This window comes from Sarcophilus harrisii, chromosome 4 (genome assembly GCF_902635505.1).
Source record: "Sarcophilus harrisii chromosome 4, mSarHar1.11, whole genome shotgun sequence".
Classification (NCBI taxonomy): domain Eukaryota; kingdom Metazoa; phylum Chordata; class Mammalia; order Dasyuromorphia; family Dasyuridae; genus Sarcophilus; species Sarcophilus harrisii.
In genome coordinates, this window is record NC_045429.1 from 428,097,229 (window position 1) to 428,124,345 (window position 27,117).

At 37.0% G+C, this 27,117-nt stretch overlaps 2 protein-coding genes across 2 annotated transcripts; both read left to right on the top strand.

Annotated features, from left to right (window-relative positions):
- The first annotated feature begins 16,747 nt into the window (after positions 1-16,747).
- On the top strand, positions 16,748-19,084 carry LOC116423440 (late cornified envelope protein 5A-like). The gene is made up of 2 exons (XM_031967564.1): positions 16,748-16,822; positions 18,277-19,084. The coding sequence occupies exon 2, from the start codon at positions 18,294-18,296 to the stop codon at positions 18,708-18,710; it is 417 nt and encodes a 138-aa protein (XP_031823424.1). The 5' UTR covers positions 16,748-16,822; positions 18,277-18,293; the 3' UTR covers positions 18,711-19,084.
- Positions 19,085-23,709: 4,625 nt separating this feature from the next.
- Positions 23,710-25,790, top strand: LOC116423654. The gene is made up of 3 exons (XM_031968727.1): positions 23,710-23,832; positions 24,101-24,169; positions 25,074-25,790. The coding sequence occupies exons 1-3, from the start codon at positions 23,710-23,712 to the stop codon at positions 25,716-25,718; spliced, it is 837 nt and encodes a 278-aa protein (XP_031824587.1). The 3' UTR covers positions 25,719-25,790.
- The last annotated feature ends 1,327 nt before the right edge of the window (positions 25,791-27,117 follow it).

The following is a 27,117-nucleotide window of genomic DNA, read 5'->3' on the forward strand; positions in this document are numbered from 1 at the left end:
ACCAGAGAATTCTCCAGAACTATCATAAGATAAAAAAGAGGGAAGAAGGGAAGAAAGATTGCATATTGCAAAAGCTTTAACCAATTCCTAGCTCTTCTAGAAAACACCCTGAATATTTCAATCCTCACTGATCTTTCCCTCCTCTGAAACCTCTGATACCATCACTCCTCTTTCTCATTTGGACTTTAATCATTTAGTGGCCAATCCCATTTCTTTAGTATTTGCTTCTATGTGAATTTATCTTCCCTAGAGATTGTAACGCTCCTCCTGAGCAAGGATTAGTTCACACTTGTTATTATAGCCTGTCCTGCCAGTAGCTTATATGCGGATTCCCACTGAATAGAGCTTCACATGAAATAAATATGTATTTAATGAGTGATTGACTAATAAAGTTTCATTGAAACTATCATCTGTAATTGCTAGCATCCATTTAAGCCAAATTCATCTATCATCAACATGATCCAAGGGACAGAGTAGCATTCCCAAAGCCATATTTCCCAGGAAGGAGCCTTCACTGTCTTTGGGTGGTGGCGGATGAAAAACCAGGTCTGGTCATAGTGGAAGGTCACAAGTTTTCCTGTAGACAAGCTGTCATCCTATTCATCCTTACTATCTGCATTTTCCACATCTCTAGTCTCTGCATCAAATCTACAATAATACCTGCATCAACACCAGCCACATCATCCATCATCAACCTGATGGAAGTCTGAAACAGAGATTTCTGAAACAGTGACAATGAAGAAATGTGAAGTCTCATAAACTGATCCTTTAATATGGGGAAAAAAATTGGTTGGCTATATAGACACTGCCTTGTCAAAGTCAAAGTCTTCTTTTGATCTTATACTGATACTTCTCTGTGTGTGTGTGTGAGAGAGAGAGAGAGAGAGAGAGAGAGGTGTGAACAAAGGATTTGATGAAAAGATGATGGGATTGGCACATGGATAGTCACAATATTAGAATGCTAAAGCCTTCCTAAACTTTTCCCCAATTCCATTTATGAATGGATCCACAGTTTTCTTTGTCCTACGAGGGTCATACATGTCAGAAAAGTGTAAAATTAAAAATAAACTAGAAAATGAAAAATATCTAACTCTATAATTCTAACTTCATGGTTTGTCCATGCTCCATCCATTTGTCTAGTCTTGCCTGGTCAAATCAGATTGAAGAATGAAAACAAACAACACTTAAAAAAAGAAGTTGTTATGGGGTAAAGGACAGAATATAAGCAAGTATGGGACTCCTGCTTTGAGTGATTGAACAGTAAAATTAGAAGGAAAAGTTTGCTTTTCATCTGGCTTCTGCTTTCTATTACCCAGAGAATGATCTTTGATCCAGAAAATACATTGTAAATATGAATAATAGGATCTTGATATCCAAAATAAGTAGCACCAAACTTACCTTACTGAGTTCAACTCATATACCTCAAATGAATGAGGTATTAGAAGAACAGAAAGGTGTGATTATAGAGCCATTGCCAGCAATCTTTAAAGAATCACAGTAAGAAGAAAGGCACCACAAAAATTAGAGGGAATAACATTTGATCCAACTTTCAAAAAAGGGAAGAAAATGGATTCTATAAATTATGAGATCAGAGACCATGATTTTTCTTCCTGGTAACATTCTATAATATCTTATTAAATGGTAATTAGAGAGCAATTAGAAAAAGGAAGTATTTATCACAAGTGACCATGATGGCTTTATCAAAAACAGATCGAGACATACTTTTACATCTCTTCTTTGATCAAATTCTTCAAATGGTGGATTAATGGAAGAATGATGTGGACACAGTGCGTTTACACTTTATTTAAGCATCATGATAAAGTCCCTCATACTATTCTTGTGGGGAAATGAGGACATATGGATTATATTGTGAACTCCTTAAGGGCACACAATTTTTGTAGACCCAATCAATAGCAAAATAGACGTCTGTTCCATGGGAGGAACTTAATACATGTTTATTGGTTGACAATATTTGTTGACAAAAAGTTGTTGAGTACTTTTGAATTATGACAAGATTACCATTGATGGACTATAGATTACTGTGGATTCTCTGAACAATTATAGAATAATGGGGAATGTGCTGCAGAGGACCCCTTTATGGTCTGGCTGAAGGTATGAAGCCATGCAAGGCCAATGATAGTTACTTGGTTACTGTTGTATCATTGTTGATGGAGTTGTGAAGGGATCCAACCATTCTGGAGAGCAATTTTGAACTATGTCCAAAGAGCTACCAAAGTATGCAAAATGACCTATGACCTCAGAAGTGTTTCTACTGAGTTTATATCCCAAAGAGATCTTAAAGGAGAGAAAGAGACCCACATGTGCAAACTTGGATACTTTGAAAATAATAATTCTACTTCTTTCCTCGAAAATAGGATTTCTTCAAAAGAAGAGCTCCTTCTTTGGAAAGATAGGCTCATTCCTTAGAAAAGAGTATATGAAAATGCTGGTGGAAAATGAAGCTTCTTTCCCTTCTGTCAATTACCTAATGTCATCAGAAGCCTGAGTCTAGACAATGAGGTATATACTACAGCCATCCCTGATTCAATTCAATAGAGAAAGGTTACTTTTAAGGGCCTTTTCCAATCTGTCTGAGAAAGAAGTAATATGACTAGGAGGTAGTATTGAAATATTGAAAGAATTGCAAATATCATATTCAGAAAAAAATTATATAGAATCTAAGGAAAAATAATTTAACAATTCATGTGCTTGTGGAGATTTAAAAAAATACATTAAATTATCTTCTAAAAATCAAAGCTGTGATCCCAGTAACTTGACCAAAGATGAAGAGCAGGACTCAATAATGATATATATAAAGAAAATCATGTCCAGACAAAGTCATTGTGAACATATATTTATTGTTGCAAATGATCAAGGGGATGTAGTGTAACCATGGTCAGGTAAATTCAAGGTAGAGGGTCATTAAGGGCTGATGGGAAGCCACATCAATACAGATAATCTTAGGAAGGAACTAGGAGAGCTAAGTGAGGAAGAGGAGGGGCAAATGCAGACTGAAGTAGGGTCCTTGTTTGCCTAAGGTTACACATTGCTGATTCGTGGTGCAGAGAGAACAGTGATCAGCAGCAGCCCCCAGAGCTGCCACAGCAACCCCCAGAGCTACCACAACCACCTCCTGAGCTGCCGCAGCAGCCTCCAGAGCTCCCACAGCAGCTCCCGGACTGTTGGCCATGCCCACTGCCACTGTCACAGCAGTCAGATCTCTGGCGCCTACTCCTGTGGGATCTCCTGTGATGGGAAAAGAGGCAGCAACCACCCCCAGAACCACAGCATCCTCCAGAGCTGCAGCATCCCCCAGAACTGGACCCACAGCATCCCCCAGAGCTGCAGCATCCTCCAGAACTAGAACCACAGCAGGAAGAGGCAGGAGGAGGGCATGGAGCCTGGGGAGGGCACTTGGGGGGACACTTTGGTGGACACTTGGGTGGGCACTTAGGAGTCTGGCACTTGGGAGGACACTTAGGTGGGCACTTAGGGGCCTGGCACTGCTGCTGGCTTTGTTGGCAGGACATCTTTGTGTATATTCAGCCTGAAAGATAATGCAGATACATAAAAATCAAGCTAAGAATTTATTTACATTTAAAATCAACAGCCACTATTATGGTACCTAACATCTAAAAACCATTTTCATCACCAAAGGAAGATTTTAATCAAGTTAAATTTGTTTATATGGAAATCTGTGAATATTAAAGCTAGTATGCACTAAGTTCACAGCACCCAAGAACAGAATATCCCAGTGTGCTCCAGAGCACTTTGACCTGCCCGATTCCTTCTATATATGTTTATCCTTACCTCTGAAACAGATTCCTAAATCAATTTTCACCATCCTGTCTCATGTTGCTGTAAAATGGATATTGCCACTTGCATTTGCCCTCTCTCTCTTTTTTTAATCCCAATTTGGCAAGGATTTTTAGTATTTATCAGTAGAAAATAAGCTCTTACAAACACATTTAAAAAGTTAGAAGTAAAACAAAAGAGTGAGTCAAAGAGAATTTCAGAACCAGTGGTCATCTGTAACTACTCCTTTCATCTCAGTTTAATTGGCAAATCAAACTATTTGACTCAACATTTTTTTACTAGATCTATTTGCCACCTGGGAAAGTAGCCTTCCTAAATGACATTGTCATCAGCCAATTTGGTTTTAGGAAGTGGCTTCATTTGCCTCTCTTCCTTCCTGATTCAAAGTTCTTCCAAATTTCTTCTGCTCAAAACCTTCTATGTAGAACTCTTTATTCTATCCCCTTTCTGAATGATTCCCAACTCATAAAGATTGGGTCACAGAAATGAACATGCCTCCCAGCAGATTAGTCCCTTAAGCCTTATCCTACACTTTCCTTGGTATTTCTGCCTACATAATACCCTGGGACACTACCATCAAGATACACACTTCTGAGTTATCTCAAACATTACCTATTACCCAAGAACTACCAGAAAAACAATGTTTTCTTACATTCGGTTTTGCCACTTCAAATATAAACCAAGGCATAAATATTTTATCAACATATTTCTTTCTTATTCTGGAAGGAAATTTCTGGAAGGAAAATTAAGTTGTATAGATTCTGTAGATTCATTTAAATATGGATATTCTTGATACCAGAACAACTTCTCCCAAAACTGACTGAGCACATCCTTAAGAATACAAGTCATTGACATAATTTCTTGAACCTTGATTTCTCTCTCTCTCTCTCTCTCTCTCTCTCTCTCTCTCTCTCTCTTTCAATTTTAGACCTATAGCTTGTGTTGGGGAAACACCCAGACTGGTTCTTGATCTGTATACAGATCAAGATCATGATACTCTTTTTTTTTTTAACTTCATTTAATCCTTCCTCATTGTTCTTTGTTTCTTTACTATTATCTGTCTTTGAACTTCTCTGCTTTTCCTGCCCTGTCCCGTCTGCCTCCCATTTAAGTGTTTTTGGTCCCTCAAAGCTCCCATTCAAAGTCTTTTGAATCACTTACCCAGATCACAAGCACTGGTCAACTTGTCCTTGAGGAGACAGATTGGGTAAAAAGCTCATGCTAGGGACACCTTTTATAGAGGATCTCCATTCTTCACTGATTCCATAGAACATGACTCTATTGGGAGGATAGGATTCTTTCACAACTGAAGGCATCTACTCTGCAATTTCCACATGCCCATCAATTTTTGGCATTCCTCAGGTTCATTTGGGGATCCCTGACTAATGGGTCATGATGGTTCTTGATAACACTCTTCTACAACCAAAGTTTCTATGCAAATAATGTCTTCAGAAACTGAAGTCTTTTCCTAGCATTGGATTCACCTTTCCTCTTTTCCCAGTGTTCTTTTCCAGACAACACCTAGAGTGTCTTTGAATATTCCTGTGGAAACCTAATTCTGAGAGTTCTCCTTTTTCCTAATAATCCAGAGTTTTTGTCTCCTGTCTTTCTCTACTCCCAATCCCTCATTTCTTGGGGGAAAAATATGATTTTTCTCTGAGGAGTCCCAGAACTGGTGGCCTTTGATTTTATTTGTCTAAGCCAGTAGGTTGATTCTTTAGTAGCGTCTAGACAAAGAGCCCCCAGATACAGAGAACCTTTTCAGGGTGCTTCTGTAGGAACAATCTATGTTGGATTTCAGAAATGCTATGGATTTATTCAAACAGTAGTCAATTTTTAGAATTAGGAGGGACTCAATAGTCATCTGGTTTAAACCATGTCTGACAAAGAATTTCTACTGTCACCCACCAGATGACTTAGTTTAAAGATCACCACTAAGAAGGAACCTGAAAAGATCACCCCACTTAATTTAAAGATGACCACTGAGAGCTCCTGTAGGATGTTTATTTTAGAACTCTCATTTTTTTAAAGTTTTTCCTCTAAAGAAGTCTGACATCCTCCTCGAAATTTTCATCTTCGGTAAGTTGGGAAGGATTGAAACAGTTGAGATATCTCAGGTTCAAGATTGGAATGAAATAAAAGGGTCACAAGGCAATTTATTTGGCCATAGAAGGGAAAGGATACTCGAAGAGGATATGGCACTAATTCAGCTAAGCACAGCTACTCTGTGCCATTCTTGATTATGCTGCTTGTTTTTCAGTCAGAAGCCTCAGGAGTAGCCTAAACTACTCATGCCCTAGACATTTTGTACATAGTAAACAGAAAGTTACATAATGGCCAGAACCTTTTAGTCTTCTGAGTCGAAATATCATCTTGAAGATGATTCTAATATTATTTTTTTACTTATTTAGCATTTTCCCCCAGTTATATGTGAAATTTTTAAGATTCATTTTTAAAACTTTGAGTTCCCAATTATCTCCTTTCTGCCCTCCCCACCCTGATTCCCATTGAGAAGGGAAGCAATTCTATATAGGTTATACATGTGTAATCATGTAAAGCACTTCCATAATAATCATGTTGTGAAAGAAATAAAACCTCAGAAAAATAAAATTTGAAACAATATGTTTCATGCTATTCACACACCAACAGTTCTTTGAGTATGGATAGCATTTTTCATTATATGTCCTTCAGAGTTGTCTTAGATCATTGTATTGCTGAGAAAAGCTAAGTCATTCACAACTGATCATCTTACAATATCGTTTTACTTTGCACAAAGTACATTTCATTTTCCATCAGCTCATGGAAGTCTTTCCAGCTATTTCTGAAAGTATCCTACTCATCATCTTATAGCATAGTAACATTCTGTCATAATCACATACCACAATTTTTTCAGCCATTCCCCAATTGGATGAGCCTCCCTTCAGTTTCCAATTCTTTGCCCTCAGAAAAAAGCTGCTATAAATATTTTTCCTTTTTCTTCTTTTTTAAAAATCTCTTTTAGGATAAAGACCAAGTAGTACTATTGATAATTCAAAGGAAATGATTTTATAGCACTTTGAGGAAAGTTCTAAATTGCTTTACAGATTAGTTGAGTCAGTTCATAATTTTGTCGACAATGCATTGTCTCATTTTCCCACATCCCTTCCAACATTTATCATTTTCCTTTTCTGTCTTATTACTCAATCTAATAGGCATGAAGTGGTATTACATAATTGTTTTAATTGGCATTTCTCTGATTTTGATTCTTTTAAGTAAAAGAATTAGCTTAGCCCACATGACAAGAGATGCTAATAGCTATTTCTTTTACCATACCACACATTTCCCTACCCTCTCCATCCCCCCAACACCAACACACTCAATTCTGTCCTCTGAGGACAAATAAAACAAATGGATGGAGCACTGAGTTGGGAAATAAGAAGTTTCATCTTCCTGAGTTAAAATACAGCCTTGACATCTACTAGCTATGTGATCTTGAATAAGTCACTTAGCCTTGTTTGCTTCAGTTTCCTCATCTGTTAAAAAAAAAAAAAAGCTACAAAAAGAAATGACAAAATGCTCCAATGTCTTTGCTAAATGAACCCTAAATGGGATCACAAAGTGTTGGACATGACTGAACAGCAACAATAATCTCCCCTTTCAGATGATTGCCTTTCAAAAATTTGAAGCAGCTTTCATTTTCCTTTACCTTCTAAATATATTTATTTCAACTAATTCTCACATGGTATGAATTAAGATCATTTTACCAAACTGATACACTTTTATAGACTCTCTCCAGTTTATCAATCTGAACAGAATACTCCAGATATAATCTGATCAGAGCAGAATTCTGTAGGTCTGAAAGTTTCTTATTTCTGGAGACTGTTTCTTCTGTGATAGAGTTTACAATTATATTTTCTTTCTTAATTTCAATGTAACACAATATCTTGTGTTGAACTGGCAGCTTACTAAAACACCCAGATGTTGTTCAGACAAACTACTTTCTGGACCTAACCTTTCTACTTTGGAAGTTGATTTTTTTTTAATTCAAGTATAAGAATTTTATCCCTCTTCAATTTCACTTTATTAATTTTGACCGGATATTTAAATGTATCAAAATCTTTCTGGATTCTCACTGTGTTACTAGTAACACTAGTATGTTAACTACCCCAAACATAAAAAGCAAACATTAAAAATAGTTTTTCCATGTTATTGGAAAAATATTAAAAAAAAAAAAAGATGGAACTGCTTGGTTTTATTACATAGGGAGTGGCCTGGTCTGATTTGATCTTTTTAAAACAATACTTTTCCCCCCAGAATACTTGCAAAGATAGTTTTCAACATTCACCCTTGCAAAACCTTGTGTTCCAAATTTTTCTCCCTCCCTTCCCTTCACTCTTTCCCCAAGACAGCAAATAATCCAATAGATATTAAACTTGTGCGATTCTTCTACACATATTTCTACATTTATCATGCTGCACAAGAAACATAAGATCAAAAAGAGGGAGGGAAATGAGAAAGAAAAATATAAAGGAGTTAAGCAACAACAAAAAAGTGAAAATACTATGTTGTGATCCACACTCAATCCCCATAGTCCTTTATGTGGGTGCAGATGGCTTTCTCCGTCACAAGTCTATCGGAAATGGCCTGAATCACCTCATTGTTGAAAAGAACCAGATCTATCAATTCTAAAAACTGAGAGGCTTTTAAAAATTCTTTCCATATCCCTGACTAGTAATCCTCTAATACCAGAAACAGTTATTTCCTTGGTTCTCTATTCCCTTCTTCCTCTTGTCTGTCCTGCCTCCCCTAATTTCATTCTTCTACTTTTCCCACACACAATAAGATTCCTGGCTTTTAAGAGACATGAACTTGATATGACTACTGTCAGTGAAGAAGGTCAGCACCTTAATGTTATTCTGGATAAACTCTCCAAATGTCATCCTTATCTCACAAATTCTCAGGGTTCTTCTACTATATGGGGTGGGGAGGGAGGGTATTCTTGAATCTGGCATATTGTTCTCTCCCAGGAAATCTGGGAGCCTTTCCATATAACACTCATCAATGTGCTGTCACGAATTTCCTTTGCAAGGACATAAATCAAAGATGACAAGCTTTATTTATGGACCAAACAAAACAAACAAAATTCATCAGCTCACAGACTTTTAACAATCTTTCTAAGGATGTAATTGATGGTGCAGTGGAGCACTGCATCTGGAATCAGAAAGACTTTAATTCAAATGTGATCTTAGACACTTACTATATGATCCTGGACAAGTTACTTGCTTCTGTTTGTTTCCTCATTTATAAAACAGGAATAATAATAGCACCTACTTCTTTATTGTGAAGATGAAATGAGTTACTATTTTTATAAAGCACTCAACCCAGATCCAGGAAGATTAGTAGGTACTAGTTTATTCCCTTCCCTTCCCAGAGACATGCCTAGCTCTTATAATATACTATTCTTTTATGTAAATCCAATATAGGTATATGTATTTATACAATTATCTTGCTGCACAAGAAGAATCAGATCCAAAATGAAATAAAAATGAGAAAGAAAATAAAATTAAAACAAACAACAACAAAATAAGTGAAAATGCTATTGTAACATATTATTTTGATGAATTGACTTAGATGTGTTTTTATTCCTTTCCCTTTAGAATTTCTTAAATTTTGGATGTCATAGGTCCCTTAGACAATCAATCTGATGAATCCTAGAACCTTGGGATAATGTTTTAAAAGCATAAAATAGAAAATATATGATTTCAAAGGAAATTAATGATATTGATAATATATTAATAATACAATTAATAATAATATTACTATTATTGACATTGAAATTATCAAAATATTTTAAGCTCACAAATCCCAGATGAAGAACCCCTCCACTAACTCTTCCAATAATCAGCAATATCTAGCTTGCTGATTAAAAATTACCCCCCACACACAATTAACATCTAATTTAGACATTAAATCCATACACCAGATACAGCAGATGCTGCCTCCTATTGTCACTCCTTGTGGTCCCTCTTCCTGAAGCTCTCTGCAAATGACTTTGGAATCAATGAACTTTTGTCAAAGGAAATATTTCTCTGACATTTACCTGTCTCCTAGAACATCCTTGTTTTGGCCCGAGAAATAGTTCTCGAAAAATTGTTCAAACACAACCTCAGAAAAAGCAAACTGTTCTCTGAAGTTTCTCTCTTGTGTTGCTGCTCACTGTTGGCAAAATACACATTTGCCTGGGAGCTGGGAGCTAGAAGAACCACCCCACCTCCCTCCCAGGTCACTCATCACTGATGGAATCTCCTGCTGGGATATTTTCCATCACTCTGGTGGTGTTTTAGCTAGTGTAGTGGACAGAATGCTAGAATTGTTTTCTGAAGTTCAAATCTTGCTAAGTCACTTGCAATACTTATGTAACCCTGGACCAAGCACTTAAGATCTTTTTGGTTTCAGTTTCTTCATATGTAAAATAGAGATAATAATATTACCTACCTCTCAGGTTACTATGAGGTTCAAATGAGGTCATATGTGTCACATGCTTTATAAATTGTAAAGTATTGTATTGTTTACTATCATCATCATCAACAGCCTGAGATATCTCCAAACACTAATGAAGTTATAAGGCTTGGTCCCCCCCCCCCAGGCCCTGCTCCTACAAACTCCCATCCTCCAAAAGACACCAAAAATATATATTTTTAATATACTGGAAATCATCTTTTGGAAAAAGGTAGGAGTATGTTTATCCAATAACTTCTGGAGCAGGTTTTTCTCTTCCATAGTATATTCTTAAAGAAAAGGTTCAAGCAAAAGAATTGTTTCTGTTTAGTACTTCACAAACAGAGGTGCCTTGCATCTGTGAAAATGGATCCAAACAGACATATGGCAGGGAGCCATTTTTTCATATATGATGTGCATAATAAACAAAGGCAAGCAGCTGTAGCTCCAGATTTCAGGATAGAAGAATGAAAAAATGAAAATAAAAGCCTGTATTACAAAAATTTACCTGGAAACTCAAGTCTTCCAGAAAATCTTTCCAAACTTTTAAGTGCAATATGTTGTTATGATTATTATTGTCATGAACTTATGACATATGCCCCTCATTTGCCAATCATTCATTTTATCATTGCCTTGTATGGTTATATTCTTCTGTATGGTGTTCTGTTTCCCCTATTATACTATAAGCACCACAGGAGTAGCAACCAAACCTTACTCATTTGTACAGAATGCCCTCCTCTGCCCGCAAACTCCTGTCCCATGTTACTGATACCAAGGACATCACAGTCTTGAATAGATGCTTAGTAAATCTCTGCTGATTGATTGACTGACAAAAAGTCAAACTCTTCGGTGGTACTCTATCTGCTATTGTAAACATATATCCGGACTGAACTGTTGTCCCTATATTACAAATGAGGAAATTATCAAGGACATAATGAGACACTCCCTGGGTCACATCATTTAATTTGATGTTCTTTGGATCCTTAGGTGGTAGAATAGATATGGTTAGTAAGGCTTACACATGAACCATGGGTTGGTCACATGGAACGGGTACAAATTCTCCTCCTCAGTGTATAGTTGTGGTTCTCCTCATTTTCATCATCTACATATTCAATTTCTGTATCAGCAGCCACGTTAGTTACATCATTGTCCACATCACTAACGTTATCACATAGAGAGGATTTTCAGGAATGTGTGGAGAAGTAATAATGAATAAATGCATTGTCTTCTAAGTTAATCACTTATAAAGGGCTAAAATATCTTGGAAGCTGTAATTTCTGACTTACTGATTAACAATTAGAACTTTTGCTTTAAATCCAGGTATTACACACAATTATGTATGTAAAGCAGGATGAGTGGAAGCAGTGGATACAAAGATAGTCATGTGACCTATCATAAATTTAGGGAGGTAAAGTGTTTCTTGTTCTGTCTTTGTCTTTGTTCCTTCTGGGTCTCAAGTTCCTTCCCACCCTTTACCTCCTACTCCCATGTTCTGGTAGGGGTACACACATCAAAAAAAAAAAAAAAAAAAAAGAAGAAAAAGAAAAAGAAAAAAAGAAACATTTTCAAAAACTTTTATTAATGAAAAATTGTTGACTTTATGGTCCCATATCTATGCTGTAGTATCAAATGGACATGGTGTCAAGCAGGATAAAGAATGCCAAAAAGGTGTTTTTAAAGCACTATATTTAGGAGAAGAATAGGATGAAAGCATGGTTAAGAATCTGACTTCTGGTAGATGGGATCATGATAAATGATTGAAGTGTAGAGGCAGAGTGGTTAACTATATTGCTTGTTTTTTTCTTCCAAAGAGGATTTATATTCCATGGTGACTTGATATTCGAGATACAAAAGGAGATACTATAAGAGCATCTACTTGTTGAGTTGAAGTCATATGGTCAGATAAACAATATCTTTGAATACTTAAAGAACTGACTGGTGTGATTCCTGAGCCAAGGTTCATGGTCTTTGAATGATCCTCAAGAGTCTGAGATTTGGAGAATGATATATTCATTCAAATGCTCAAGAAAGGAAAGAAAATAGAATATCTCAACTTTAGATCAAGACAATGGATTTTGATTCCTAGCAAAATTCTGTAAAAATGTTTAAAAATGGAAGCTCAATGAAAAACTAGAAAATGGGGATGACAAAGAATAAGCATGACTTCATATAGAACAGATTTTGTCAGATCATTTTTATTTCCTCTTATGATAGTTGCTTTCATAGAGATCAGGGGAATACTGGGTCCCAATTAATGCAAATAATGAATTCCCTGAAGTGGTCACATTATTCAAAATCATACTCCATTGGGATGGAATCAATCACCATATTTTACATAATTATAACTTTGAAAAGGTAAATTTGAATGTTTGTAACCACTTCAGAGGTTCATTATTTATCCTGATTTGGATCTAGTTGTATTTATAGTTTATCTAGAATATAACTAAGCTTTCTTCATGTTCTTTTTGTCGAAAAAAATGGAGAAATATATACTAGACAATAATATTTGATAGAACACATTAAAAAAAATCCCAAGGGAACTCACTGATGATTTTATGATCACTTAGGAAGTCTCCAGTAAAATATATCAGAGATCTTTGCTTAAACACCTTCTATCTGTCATTATGACTTAAATAAAATAATATATGGCATGTATGTGAAATCTGCAGTTGGTACAAAAATAAAATGAATATCTAACATCTTGAATAACAGAGGCAGGAATCAAGAAAATTCTTAAAAGCTTGAAAAATTAACCCAACTTTAAAAACATGAGATTTGATGAAGGTAAATATAAAGTGCTATGTTGAGATTCAAAAAATCAACTTGAAGAATATGGAAAATGTGACTATACAGCACTTTGAAAAAGTTTCTAGGGTTTTAAATTCAATAAAGCTTGATATAAGTTATAGTGTAATATGGCAGCTAAAAAGGTAATATAACATTGGACACTTTAATAAGAGAAGCATAATCTCTGGAGAGGGGGAAAAATCGTTAATAAATAGTATTGCTGTGTCCTGCCTTAGGCCAGATATAATGTACTGTGTTTAATTCTGGATGATATATTTTGGGAAGAACAGCAATAAACAAACGAACTAACAAAAACCCATCTTGGTGAAGTACCTCAGTTTAATGAGCAATTAATTAATTGAAGGAACTAGGGATAGATAGCCTGAGGAAGAGCAGCTTTTCAAAAGGGCAGGGGGAGTATGGTCAATATCTACATGGATGTGAAGAGTTCTTATTTGGGAAAGGGTTTAGATTCATTCTATTTGTCTTCAGAGAATAGATCTAGGAACATTATATATGTAAAATTTATGAGGAGATAGATTTTAATTTGATACAAGGAAAAAATTCTGAATGGATTAGGTCCATCCAGAATAGAAAAGGTTTCCTGAAAAAGATTCATGGATTCCCCTTTAGAAGAGGTCTTCAGGCAAAATCTGGAAGACTATCTTTCAAATGTGTGGTAACAGGAATATGGGAGGGAGGGAGGTAAGGTTTAGATTAGATGGTCATTGGGTCCCTTCTAAGTTAAAAATCCAGTGACTCCATATGAAGAAATGAGAGCTCCCTCTGAACTCTGCATTGGGGTGTTCCTAGAAGGGTAAATATAAAGTTGGAGTGGAATCACCTCAGTGCCTGAGGGGATCTCTTGTGTAGAGAAAACTAGACAGCTGATAGAGTGTATTGGAATCTCCCTCAAACATTTATTAGCTGTGTTACTCTGGAAAAGTAATTTAATTTCTTTGTGGCTGATTTTCTTCATCTATAAAATGAAGGGTTGAATTCAATAGTCTCTAAGGTACCTCCCAACTATAAATATATAATTCTATAGATGGACTGATTTAGAGACATGCAAAAATGGACAACCAGAATTTGTCTCCCTTAGGAAGGAATCAGATATTTTCCTAGGGAATGAGGCATTTAGGGTAAAGAAGAGCAGGAAAGAAGGCATTCAGTTTTTTAGGGGAGTAGAACTCTCAGGGCCAGTGTTTTATGAAAGTGGCCCGTTTGACTTTGGTTGTGAAGTGGTTAAGCAGAACAATGGGGATAGAGAGGAGAAAGAGGAGAAGTGTTCAACTATGGGACTCTGATTGTTCTGAGATAGCCCTTCTATAACTAGAACTCCTTATCCAAATGGTATCATCAAAAAGTTGAAGTCTTTGCCCAGATTAAGGCACCTCTCCTCTTTCTCCTCTGTTTTTCTACATCTCAATTCTCAGTGACATCATCTCTCATTCTCTGCCTTATTCTGGTTTCTTTCTTACCAAAGCCAATCCTACCACATCAATTCTTGATCCTATCTCCTCATCTCTTTTTATTGCTATGTTGTTTTGAGTTGTATCTGAGTCCTCAAGACCACTTTTGGGGTTTTCCTTGGCAAAGATATGGGAATCGTTTATCATTTCCTTCTCCAGCTCATTTGACAGATGAGAAAAGTAAAACAAAGAGGGTTAAGTGAGTTGAGTTGGTACGTGTCTGAGGATGAATTTGAACTCAGGTCTTTCTGATTCCAGATTTCTCATTCTGTGCACTGTGCTACCTCACTACCTCCCACTCTAGGAGAGAAGAGAATAAACACCTATTCTTTGGTAGGTTTTGTGCTAAATACATCACAAATAGACATAGGGGTTACACATAGGGGTTATTATGACCTCCCTTTTACAATAAGAAAGCTGAAGCAGAGGTTAGGTGATCTACATCCTAACCATGAGTATGTTTGTCCTGGGCCTGGTTCTCTTCTTTCTCTCTGCATACTCTGTGTGTGATTTTATCATTTCTAGGCAGAGCAGACCAGTACAGTTCCTTCAACTGTCCCAGACGGTCCCCAGATATCCCAAAGCCCACAATTAGATGCCAACAGGTGGAGTTAACCAGGCTGGAATGGGACTTTTGCCCTCCTGTACTAGTTTGTCTTCTGTTCAGATACACCAAGATCTCCCCTTCTCAATGATCATGGACCTTCTTCACACAACCAGCCCCAGGCTGAAACATAGTCTAACACACCACTTCAGGGGCCAAGTAGTCACAGCCAAAATATTCCAGGAGATAGAGGATCATTAGATCTTATCATTTGTCCTTCCACTGAGTCCTAAGGACCATCCACTCTGTACCTAGACTCTACGATAATTATTGTCTCTTCTGATTAAAAAGATGTATTTCCAGTGTTTAGCATGGTGCTTGACACATAGGAAGAACTTAAAATTTCCTTTTCTATTCTAGTCTATCCAGCTTTAATGCCCCTCCAGAGTGCCAGGAACACATTACCAACTACCCTATTAGAAATTTCAAACTAAATATCCTACAAATTTCTCAAAATTAGCATGTCCATAAACTAACTTATTTCCTCATTAAACTCACTAATCTTCCAAATACCTCATTTCTATCAAGTGTATAGCCACCCTTCCAATGACATAGATTCTTACCCAATTGATATGTTCACTCTCCTATATTTTTTTTCCTGAGGAAATTGGGCAAGTCATTTATCTAAGGTCACATAGCTAGGAAGTATTAAGTGTCTGAGGCCAGATTTTGAACTCAGGTCCTCCTGACTTCAGGGCTGGTGCTCTATCTACTGTACCATCTAGCTGCCCCCTCTCCTATATTTTCTACATTCAGTCAATTGTCCAGTATTATCATTTCTATCCAACATCAGCTTTTGAATGTCTCCTTTCTACCCATACAGCTACCACCCTAGTTTAGATCTTCATCACTTGTCACTTGCAATATGGTACTAACTTTCTCATTGTTGTCTCTGCTTCAAATTTCTCTCCAACCTACATTCCAAAAACTTACTAAAGTGATTTTCTTTAACCATAGATCTAAACCTCTTGTTCTCCTATTCAATAAAGTCTAGTAGCTCCCTAATATCTCAAGTCTACTAATATATAAACTCTTTTATTTGTAATTAAAATTTTTTCAAAGTCTTCTTCCAACCTATCATTCCAAGATTATTATATAATGTGCCACAGTGCATTCTATTATGAAGTCAAACTGACTTTTTTTAATGTTCCTTATGTGGTACAATCCATTCTCGACCTCCATGCCTTTGCAACAGTACCCCATATCTAGAATGTATTCTCTCTTATCTCTGCTTCTTAGAATCCCTAGTTTCTTTTACAGTTCAACTTTTATAATCTTCTACATGAATTCCTTATTAAGCTTCCCAGTTTCTAGTGTCTTCCCCTTACAAATTCTTACATACATTACATATGTACCATTTGGCTCTTTTTAGTCAAGGATTATTCCTTCTTTGTCATTGTAACTTAGCATCCACTTAATAAATGCTGATGATTGATTGAATGATTGATGCCTGGGAGGAATGGTAAAATGAAGCTGGAGAATGTCAAGAATTATCTGGCACAAGGAACTTACATGTCTCAGGTTATGAATGGACTTCTCCTCCCACAAGGGCCATGTTTCATGGCAGCAGTAGAGCCTGAAGAGTCTTTATAAAAGGTATTCTTGGCACTGGCTCCTCACACAATCAGCCTTCCAAGGAAAAAGTCACCTGGTGTCTGTGATCAAGGTAAGTGTTCCTGGACTCAACTGAAGCCCTTCAAACAGAAAGTTTCAGAACTATAGAATCAAAAAGGAGGTGGAAAGAAGAAAATAGGAAGGAAAGACAAAGAAAGATAAAAATATATTGTGGTAGAATGGTCAAGAATAACAGAACAAAGTCAATCAGAATGAGAAAGTAAGTTAGTAAAAAATATAGCCTTATTGTTTAGATTTATTCTAGATTAAATAAAAAAAACTAGTCTAGTTCTCTTCAGAAAGCCACAGAATAGCTTGTTTCTGGGAGGGGAGAAAGGAAAAGAGCTGTAAATAGTGAGTCTGAGTTCCAGGAAATTACCAATTATCTGGATGCCTAAGGATCTGTCCAGGCTGTTATGAAGAGGTTGCCCTTTATAGCACTTGAGAAATATGCATATTTACATGTTTAAAAATTTACCCAATTTTCCTCCTGGTATTACCCATAAGAAAGATCTAGGCTGATAAAGCATTGAATCTTAGTTTCCATTTGAAGTAGCTTAATTGGCAAATATTTCTAATAAACTTTTGGTGATGGCTATTGTCTAAGATAACTCAGGCACATGTTATGGATATGTTTGGGTAATGATTCTGAGTTAGGGCATCCATTGAAACAACCATTGATGGAGATATCCAAGAAGAGAGTGTGGGAAGAGAATCTTGGAAGGGGTGAGCCTAGAATATAGACCGATTGGCTAAAAGACAAGTCCATTTTCATGATGGAACCAAAGAGCCAAGTGGGGTCAGGGGAATGGAACCAAGAACTCTCCAAGGGTGTTTTTTGAGTTTGGAAGGGACTGAGATCCAGGTTATTATGAGTTCCACATATGACGTCTTTGTGAAAGTAAGGCAATTGATACATTTGTCATTAGGTTGAGTCTGGTCTCTAGACATTAACATTTTTGATGGAATGTGTTTGACTTGAATGACTAGTCAGTAGAACTGACAAAGCTTCAGCTCTGAATTCTTGATATTAATCATAATTTAGCCTTCTCTATCTTGCTGTGTTTTCTTTGTATATATTTATAGAAGTTCATCCTCCAACCAATAAGTGATTCAAAATTGAGAAAGGCATTGAAAGTGGGTCAAGTGGCAATAGCATGGAAGATGAGGGCAAATGTCAATAATACTTGGAGGCTCTTGTAGGCAGGGGTTGAGCAGATGGGTTTTGTAAGAGAAGATATCAGGAAACTGCTAGTTCCCAGGATATCTCAGAAGTATATTGAGTTGTGTTTTCCCTGTGGGTTATACATTCAAGCTATACAAATGTTCTTTTTCTGGTGCCATATTCCTATTCAAACAAACTTTACAAGAAGAAAAACTTTGGTTTTTTTTTCCTTCTTGATATGAGTGAGTTCTTGTCCCTAGTTACCATCACTTAGGGCACTAATGCCAAATGGAAGAAAATCCTTGACAAAGGATTGATTTTTTTCCTGTATTGTCTTTCAGGTTGAAATCACACAAAAATGTCTTGCCAACAAAGTCAACAGCAGTGCCAGACCCCTAAGTGCCCTCCTAAGTGTCCTCCCAAGTGCCAGACTCCTAAGTGCCCACCCAAGTGCCCACCAAAGTGTCCCCCCAAATGTCCTCCCAAGGCTCCATGTCCTCCTCCAGTCTCTTCCTGCTGTGGTTCTAGCTCTGGAGGATGTTGCAGTCTTGGGGGATGCTGTGGGTCCAACTCTGGGAGATGCTGCAGCTCTGGAGGATGCTGCAGCTCTGGCTCTGGAGGTGGCTGCTGTCTCTTTTCCCATCACAGGAGATCCCACAGGAGAAGACACCAGAGATCTGACTGCTGTGATAGTGGTAGTGGGCGCAGCCAGCAGTCTGGTGGCTGCTGTGAAAGCTCTGGAGGGTGCTGTGGTAGCTCTGGGGGCTGCTGCTGATCATCTGGCTCTCTTTACATCAAGAAACATTGACGTGGAACCAAAAACCAATGACTCTACCCAACCTTGCAGTTGTTCTACCTCATCATTTACTTTTTACCTTGCTGAGATGGTCTTTGTGGATTTTACTCTCCCAAAACCTTCATTGACTCTAATCCTTGCACTTTCCTAGCTTCAGTTTCATTCTCTACTTCTTGTGGTCATTGACTATTTTCAACAATAAATAGACATTTATGAAATTCTTTGTTTATTCATAATTGTCTTCTGCATCTTTCTGATCTTTCTTCATAGTTAGATGCCTAGAAATTCCAATGTACTTTTAAAGAGATAAATTCACTGTTCTTTGTTCTCCAAATAAATAGCTTGTATTGGCAGTGCTTTACTTTGAACATGTCTGACACAGATCTTGTACTTGAGATAGTAGAACCATAGATCAAGACCTGAAAGGGAACTTAGAGACCTTTTAACCCAATTTCCTCATTTTAAAGATGAAAACATGGATACCCAGGGAGTTTAGAATGATTTGTCCAAAGTCAAAAAAGTAATAAAAAAAGTTGGATTTCAATCTAAGTCCTTTATCCTGAGTGCTAGATTACTAGCTTATGTTGATCAGAAGCCACTTATGAGGCCAGTAGAATCTCTCCTTCAACACATAAAGAATTATCCCTGAGTCTCACTTCTCAAAACCATTGTGGAAGATTTTCAAGTCTCTGGTATTGGCAATACTTAACTGCCATTTTAAGCTTTCCTTAGGATGTCTAAGAACATGACATTTTCATAAAAAAATAAATTGATTTCTGGTGACCTAGATTTGAATCTTTAGGGATTGAGCTTCCCCTTTTTGGTTAGCATCACAATCCCCAAATGCCTGTTCTGCCACCAAGTCATCCCTATTGATTTTGGGTCTGGAAGATTGCCCCCTATGACTATTTTGCTCAATTCCACTGATGATAAATTGGGTCAGTTCAATCTTGCTTAGAATTCAATATCCCCTTCGATCACACTATAATACCCATGTTACCTAGATCTCTCCTACCATGGGCCTTGGGAATAGAGTTTTCGCATTAGAACATACACTGAACTCATCTTTAGTCAGAGCTACTATGTCTGGTGGCATCCTAATTGTCTCTTGTCATACTATGGGACAATAAATTGTTGTCTGTCTATGTCTAAACCTGAGCTTCATAATCATAGTGTTAGCACCTACCATAAAGGCACTGCTTCCAAACCAAAATCTCCAACTTATAAAAGGGAAAGAGCATTTGAAGAGCAACTTGGAAGGTGTCTGTTATGCCATCAGTCACTATGATGTACTACACTGTACAGTGGAGAGTCCTGAGTTTTAAAAAAGAAAACTTGGGTTCCATCCCAGCTCTGTCACTTTTTCCTATGTGAACTTAAATGAATCAGTTCACTTCTCTGGGCCCCAGTTTTTCTCAGACATAAAATGATGTTAGTCAAAATCTGAGGGGATCAATTAAAGACCTGCTTGATTGATTTCTCTTGTTGTTTCTATAACTCTTTACTACTTTTTTGCTTAGATAATCTTCCAGATCAATGGCAACAATGTTGTTCCTGCCTTTCAGATAATCATCATTACCATTACCATTCATTATCTAAGACTCTCCTAAGCACTTGGATCAATCTGGTTCTTTATATTCATTATACATTTAATCTCTCTCTGTACCTCCTTCATCAAGCAGTTAATGTATACAGAGACTTTTTCAACTTTCCAATGGGTTACAGTGAGGAACCTAAAATGATAAATGTCTTTTGTGCTCTCCCTATCTCTAAAATGGATTCTAAAGCCCTTAAGCATCAAATAGTAGATCACTTAATAAATACCTGTTGATTAACTGAAATTCATCAGTTATTTAATTTAAGTTTCCTTCCCAGGGAGTTCCAAACACTGATGAAATCAGAGTAGCACCCTTCTTATCCCTTAATCTCTCTCTCTCTCTCTCTCTCTCTCTCTCTCTCTCTCTCTCTCTCTCTCTCTCTCTCGGCTACAGAGAGGAAGGTAACTAAATTAACACATAATTAGTCTCAGTTTTATAGAGATAAATTCATCTTTGCTCTGCAATGCTTTATCTATGAAACCCATTAAATCATGTCAAGTATACCCACATGGCAACAAATTGTGAATCCAGGAAAACTAGAAAATGAAAGATGTCTTGATTTAAATATTTAAATAATCTTAATTTAAATTAATTTAATTTATTATTATATATTTAATATATAACATTATAATTATTATAATATTAATAAAGCATTAATTTATTAAATTAATTTAAGTGAATAAATAAATTTAAATAAGGGTTTTCTCTTTTTTCCATTCTCTACAGAAGAAACTGAATTATACAATCATTCATTCAGACAACTAGGTGGTCCAGTATATAGAGCTCAGGACTTGGAGTCAGGAAGACCTAATTTGAAATTCAGCTTCAGACATTTACTAGCTGTGCAATCTTGGGCAGGTACTTAACCTTTCCATATCTATAAAATGAGCTAGAGAAAGAAATAGCAAATCACTCCACTATCAGCCAAGAAAACCCCAAATGGTAGCTGATTGAAATTTTAAATTCAATAATATGTTGCTTTCAGAAAACATGATAAAAATGAAAAAAATACATATAAATATAAAAGTAAGGACTAAAGTTGAATTTATTGTGTAAAAAATAGTAGATGTAGAAATCATGATCTCAAAGTTAAAGCTAAAATAGAATTAATTAAGAGAAAAATAGGGAAACTACACGATGTGGCACCAATATTGTTCAGTATTATTTTAGACCATTTAAAAGAGAGTATGAAATATCTGAGAGTATACCTGCTAAATTGACAAAGGAACTATATAAACATAAACATAAAATGCTTTTTATACAAGTAAAGTCAGATTGAAATAATTGGAATAATATTTATTGTTCATGAGTAGATAAAGCCAATATAATAAAAACAGACAATTTTATCTAATCTATTTACTCAATGCCATTCCAATTAAGTTACTTGAAAATTATCTTACTGCATTAGAAAAAATAATAATAACAAAGTTATTTTGGAAGAACAAAAGGTCAAGAACTTCAAAAAAACCAAGGGGGAAAAGATGTAAAGGATTCAGCAGTATCAGACATTAAACTATATAATAAAGTGACAGCATTGTTGAAGTATAAAATGGATCATTTAAATTCCTTTAAATTAAAATTTTCTTGCATAAATAAAATCAATCTAGTCAAAAGTATAAGGAATACAGAAAATTAGAAAGAAATTTTCCTAGACACTCTCTCAGATAAGATGTGATTGTGTTCAAATATTGCTAATGGTGTAGAAAATGATGAGCTGGCTGTTTCAGAAAAACATGGAAAGATATGGACCAATGAAGGAAGATGTAGACTAACTTCAGAGAAAGAGATGAAAAATGGAACTAAGAACAAAATGGTTTTACATATGTACATATGAGTGTATACGTGCATATGTTTATAAATATCTTTAGGGGGGGAAAGGAGAGTGAGGGGAGAAAAATAATACAGAAAATACATAACAGAAAACAAAAGAACCTAAAAGAAAGCAAAAAGAAAAAAAAAAAGCTGGCTAGCTTTAAAAAAAGTCATGTTTATTATATTCATTTTCTTGAAGTGGAAATTTATTGTTTTATATTACATTTTCTTCTATGTTCTTCCATGTACATGGAAATGTTCTTTTTATTCTTTTCTTATTTGATAGTTAAATTTAAAATGAATTTTAAAATTTACAAAGAAAGAAAGAAGGAAAGAAGGCGAGAAGGAGGGAAGAAGGGAGAGAGAGAAGGAAGGAGGGAGAAATGGAGGGAGGAAGAAATAAAAGAAAGAAAGACCCATGAAGAGATGGACAGAACTGAAGTCTGAAACAGCTTGTCACCAAATGAAGGTATTAAATAGTGGGAGAAACTGATCAAGTCTTCAAATTAAAATCTCCTCAAACCAACAGAGACATCATACAAATTTAGTAATCTTTATGGTCAGAACACATCTAGAGTATTATGTATGATTCTTAGCATCAAATTTTAAAATATTGATGGTGTTCAAAGGAGAAGAATAAGGTTGGTAAAGGATCTGAAATTCATGTAATATGAGGATTAATTAGAGGAACAATAGGTGAATAATCAGAGAAGAGAGAAGATGACAGCTCTTCAGGGATTTAAATTGCTGTCTTCTAAAGAAATGGCTAAATGCTAGGTTTAATCAATAGGACAGGCCTAGAAGTAGAAATCGCTAAGATTCCAATATAGGTTTCATATAAGAAAAATCTTTCTAGCAATCAAAACGCTCTCAAATTAGAATAAATGGTCTTGAGTAGGTTACTCAACTCTCAATAGAGGTCTTCGTTTGTTTTAAGGCTAGATCTCCCTATCTCACCGAGACTAGCAGCCATTGATCAACTCACCGGTCAATTATTGATTGGCATGGGTAATTAACTAAATCTGAATTGACTTGTTTTACCCCTCCATAGATAGCCTGTTGGCCTCCCATTACCAGGGATATTCTCCTTGGTTCCAGACTTAGTGCAAATATCTGATTAGCTTTAGCACATCTATAGTTCAAAATTCCTGTGCTTAAGCAGTCTATCAGCTTCAGCATCCCCAGTAGTAAAAAAAAAAAAAAAAAATTGCATGCTTGAGCCATCCCATCTGGCATATTAAATAAAGATCTTTAAGCAAAAGCAGGAAAACAAAACAAAACACTTGTCTAGTACATGGAATTCTTTTCCAGGCATACTTTGAACTAGATAATCACTGGGGACTCCCTTAATTCTATGACTTATCATGAGTGAATCAGAGCTTCCTCTGAAACTCATACTTGAGTGTTCCTAGGGAGCACTACTGAAAGATAGCCATAGTGGACTGCTAAATTCTTGAAGGTCTCTATTGTGTAGACATTATCTAAAAATAGATCAGTTGACTTAGACATCTGAAATAACAGGAATTCCGGTTGCCACAAGGGTAATCAGATGCATATTCAAGGAAGGGATGGGTGATGATAGGATAGTGAATGGGATCTTTGGATTCTTTGAAAAGAATGAATCTCACCACATTCTTGACTTCATCGGAGGTTCCCAAGTCATTTCGGGGCTAGAGGAGAGATCCAAGACAGTAGGAGAGAGAGACTCATGTCCCAATGGGGGCCAACTTCATTTATATGATGGTCCCTAAAAGACAGATAAATAGATAGACAGACAGACCACTTGATCATTGAGAAGAAAATTCAAAATGATGATCATCCACTGGAAGTCATGAGGGAATGGGCTTGAAGAATGTGAAGAATTATCTGGCATGTGGAAATTACCTGGCACATTCCTTGGGTTGTGAAAGAGCCCTCTCCTCCCATGACACCAGAAGAGTCTGAGAGTCACTATAAAAGGGATCTCTGGCACTGGCTCCTCATACAATCTGTCTCCTCAAGGATCAACTAGTCAGCTTCTGTGATCTGGTAAGTATTTCAAAATTCAAGGCAATGCTTCAAAGTGGGGCATTTTAGGAAAAGACAGGAGAAACAAAGGGGAAGAGAGAGATTAGAATGAGGAGAGATGTAAAAAGGATCAAGGCAAATAAAAACTGAAAGACCAGGAATAAGCAGAATGACAAATTGCATTAGTTTGTTGTTCTTTGGGTTTATGTTAGTCTAAGTTTAGTATGGATGGACCCAGAGCCTAGAGGAAAGGTGAGTAACTGTGGTTTGTTCCAGGAAAAACTGCCAGATTTGGAGGCCTAAGAATATACTCACATAGTCATGGGGAACTTGTCCTTCTATCTAGAATAATTATGTATATGTATGAATAGAGATATACCTTGCCTAGTAGATTGATAGATAGATAGATTGATAGATAGAGATGCATATATATATGCATGTGTGTATATATATTATGTAAGTGGATTTGTGTATACCACTAATCTGTCACTAATATGTCAAATTAATTTGAAATGACATCAGACAACCTCAGACATTTGTGCTTTGTATTCATTCCTGATGAATACTAAAAACAATGTTGATTTGGGACTGAGAAAGGTGAAAAGAGATGAATAAAAAAGAAGGAAGGTGGGGCTTCAAGTGGCAGTCATCATTTGGCAGCAACATGATAAAATAGGGTGAAGCCTAAGGATGTTATGGGGTTGAGATCCAAAAATGAGAAGTCGATGAAATATTCTTCAGTGATAGCCAGTCCCTGGCTTCATATTCTAATCCAAAAATATTTTACCAGAAGAAATATCTTTTTGTGTCTGTCTTTTTTAGTTAAAAATGGATTCTATCCATTAGTCACCATCACTTCATGCATCGATCCAAGTGGAAATAAAGGCTTAGCATGGTTTGATATGTCTTTTGTATTGCCTTTCAGGTTGAACTTCTGCAGAAATGTCCTGCCAACAAAGCCAGCAGCAATGCCAGGCCCCTAAGTGCCCCCCTAAGTGTCCTCCCAAATGCCAGACTCCTAAATGCCCACCCAAGTGCCCACCTAAATGTCCCCCCAAGTGCCCTCCCCAGGCTCCATGCCCTCCTCCAGTCTCTTCCTGCTGCAGTTCTAGCTCTGGAGGATGTTGCAGCTTGGGTGGATGCTGTGGGTCCAGCTCCGGGGGATGCTGCAGCTCTGGGGGATGCTGCAGCTCTGGAGGATGCTGTGGCTCTGGTGGTGGCTGCTCCCTCTTTTCCCATCACAGGAGATCCCGCAGGAGCAGGCGCCAGAGGAACGACTGCTGTGACAGTGGCAGTGGACGCAGCCAGCAGTCTGGAGGCTGCTGTGGTAGCTCAGGAGGCTGCTGTGGTAGTTCTGGAAGCTCTGGAGGTTGCTGTGGAAGTTCTGGAGGCTGCTGTGGCAGCTCTGGGGACTGCTGCTGATCGCTTACTACTCTCTACCTCAAGAATCACCAATGTGGAATCCAAGGCCAAGAATGATGCTGTTTCAGTCTGCAGTTTCACCTACTTCTCCCTACAATGCCCTGTATCCACCCTGCTCTCCCTCATCTCTATTAACCCTGTGTCCTGAATCTTCCTGGCTTTAACTAAACTAATTTGCCATTGATCACTATTTACAACAATAAATCTACATTCACAGTTACCTTTGTCTGGGGATGATTCCTTTTCTGTGTACTGGCCTTGTTTACTTGAGTGTCACACACTCATTCCATAGGTCTCATTTTCTAGTCCAAACAATTTTTGTTGGAGGGAAAAAAAAACCCAAACCCAAAACTTTCCTCAAGAAATAGAGCCCACATAGATACAAGTTCTTAGCCTTGGTTTGATATAACTACTCTATTATCCTTCCAAGTGAACTTGGACAGAGATATCCTACCAGCTTTGCTGACAGGAGTGCCAAGTTCCAAATCTCCCCCCACCAAAGGATCTCCCCAAATGTCTTACAGTAAGTTGTTGCCCTTTGTTCTCAAAGAGGATCCAAATGACATCACTGTATTAGAACTGAGTTACAGTGTGCCCAACTATGGCTGATCAGACCACTATGAGCTCAGAATGCTGTGCCACAGATTGGACACAAATAGTTTCTATGAACATTTGGAGGGGGGTGGGGTCTCTAACTTTGCACATTTCACATTTCTTCTTAGCTAATTCAATTCTGCTTTGCTCATAGAGCACCGCACTTTCTCTGATAAGGGCACCCCATGCTGGATGGTTCTTTGCCAGTGTCTTCCATATGATACAATCAATTCCAAAGTTCTTAAGAGAGGCCTTGAGGGTGTTCTTGTATCACTTTTTCTGATCATCTTATGAGTGCTTGCCCTGTGAGAGTGCTCCATACAAACATGCTATCAAAATCAGCTACCATACTTATGGCAAATTCTGCAACTTGAAAAGACTACAAGTGAAAAATAAAATTGAGGGAGTATTGGTATATGATTTTTTGTTTGCAGATGATTGTGTGCTCAATGCAGCCTCTGAAACTGAGACACATAGAGTATGGATCAGTTCTCTGCTGCTTGTTCTAATTTTAACCTAACAACACTAATAAAACACAGGTCCTCCATCAGCCAGCATCACGCCATCCATACGTGAAACCATTCAAAATGGCGGTTGAATGTGTGAATAAGTTCTCTTACCTTGGCAGAATATTTACCATAGATGTCCACATTGATAATGAGATTGATACCCACATTGCCAGAACAGAACTAGCTCAGTGTTTGGGAGCTCTGAAGGAAAGTGTGGGAGAGGAGAGGGATTAGACTGACTACCAAGCTGAAGGTCTTCAGAGCCATTTTGCTCTGCATTACTGGATGCCTATGAAACCTGGACAGTATACCATCACCATGCCAAGAAATTGAATCACTTCCATTTGAATTGGCTTAGGAAGATTTTGAAGATCACCTGGCAGAATAAGATACCAAACACTGAAGTCCTTTTTCAAACTAAACTGCCAAGCATTCCAACTCTAC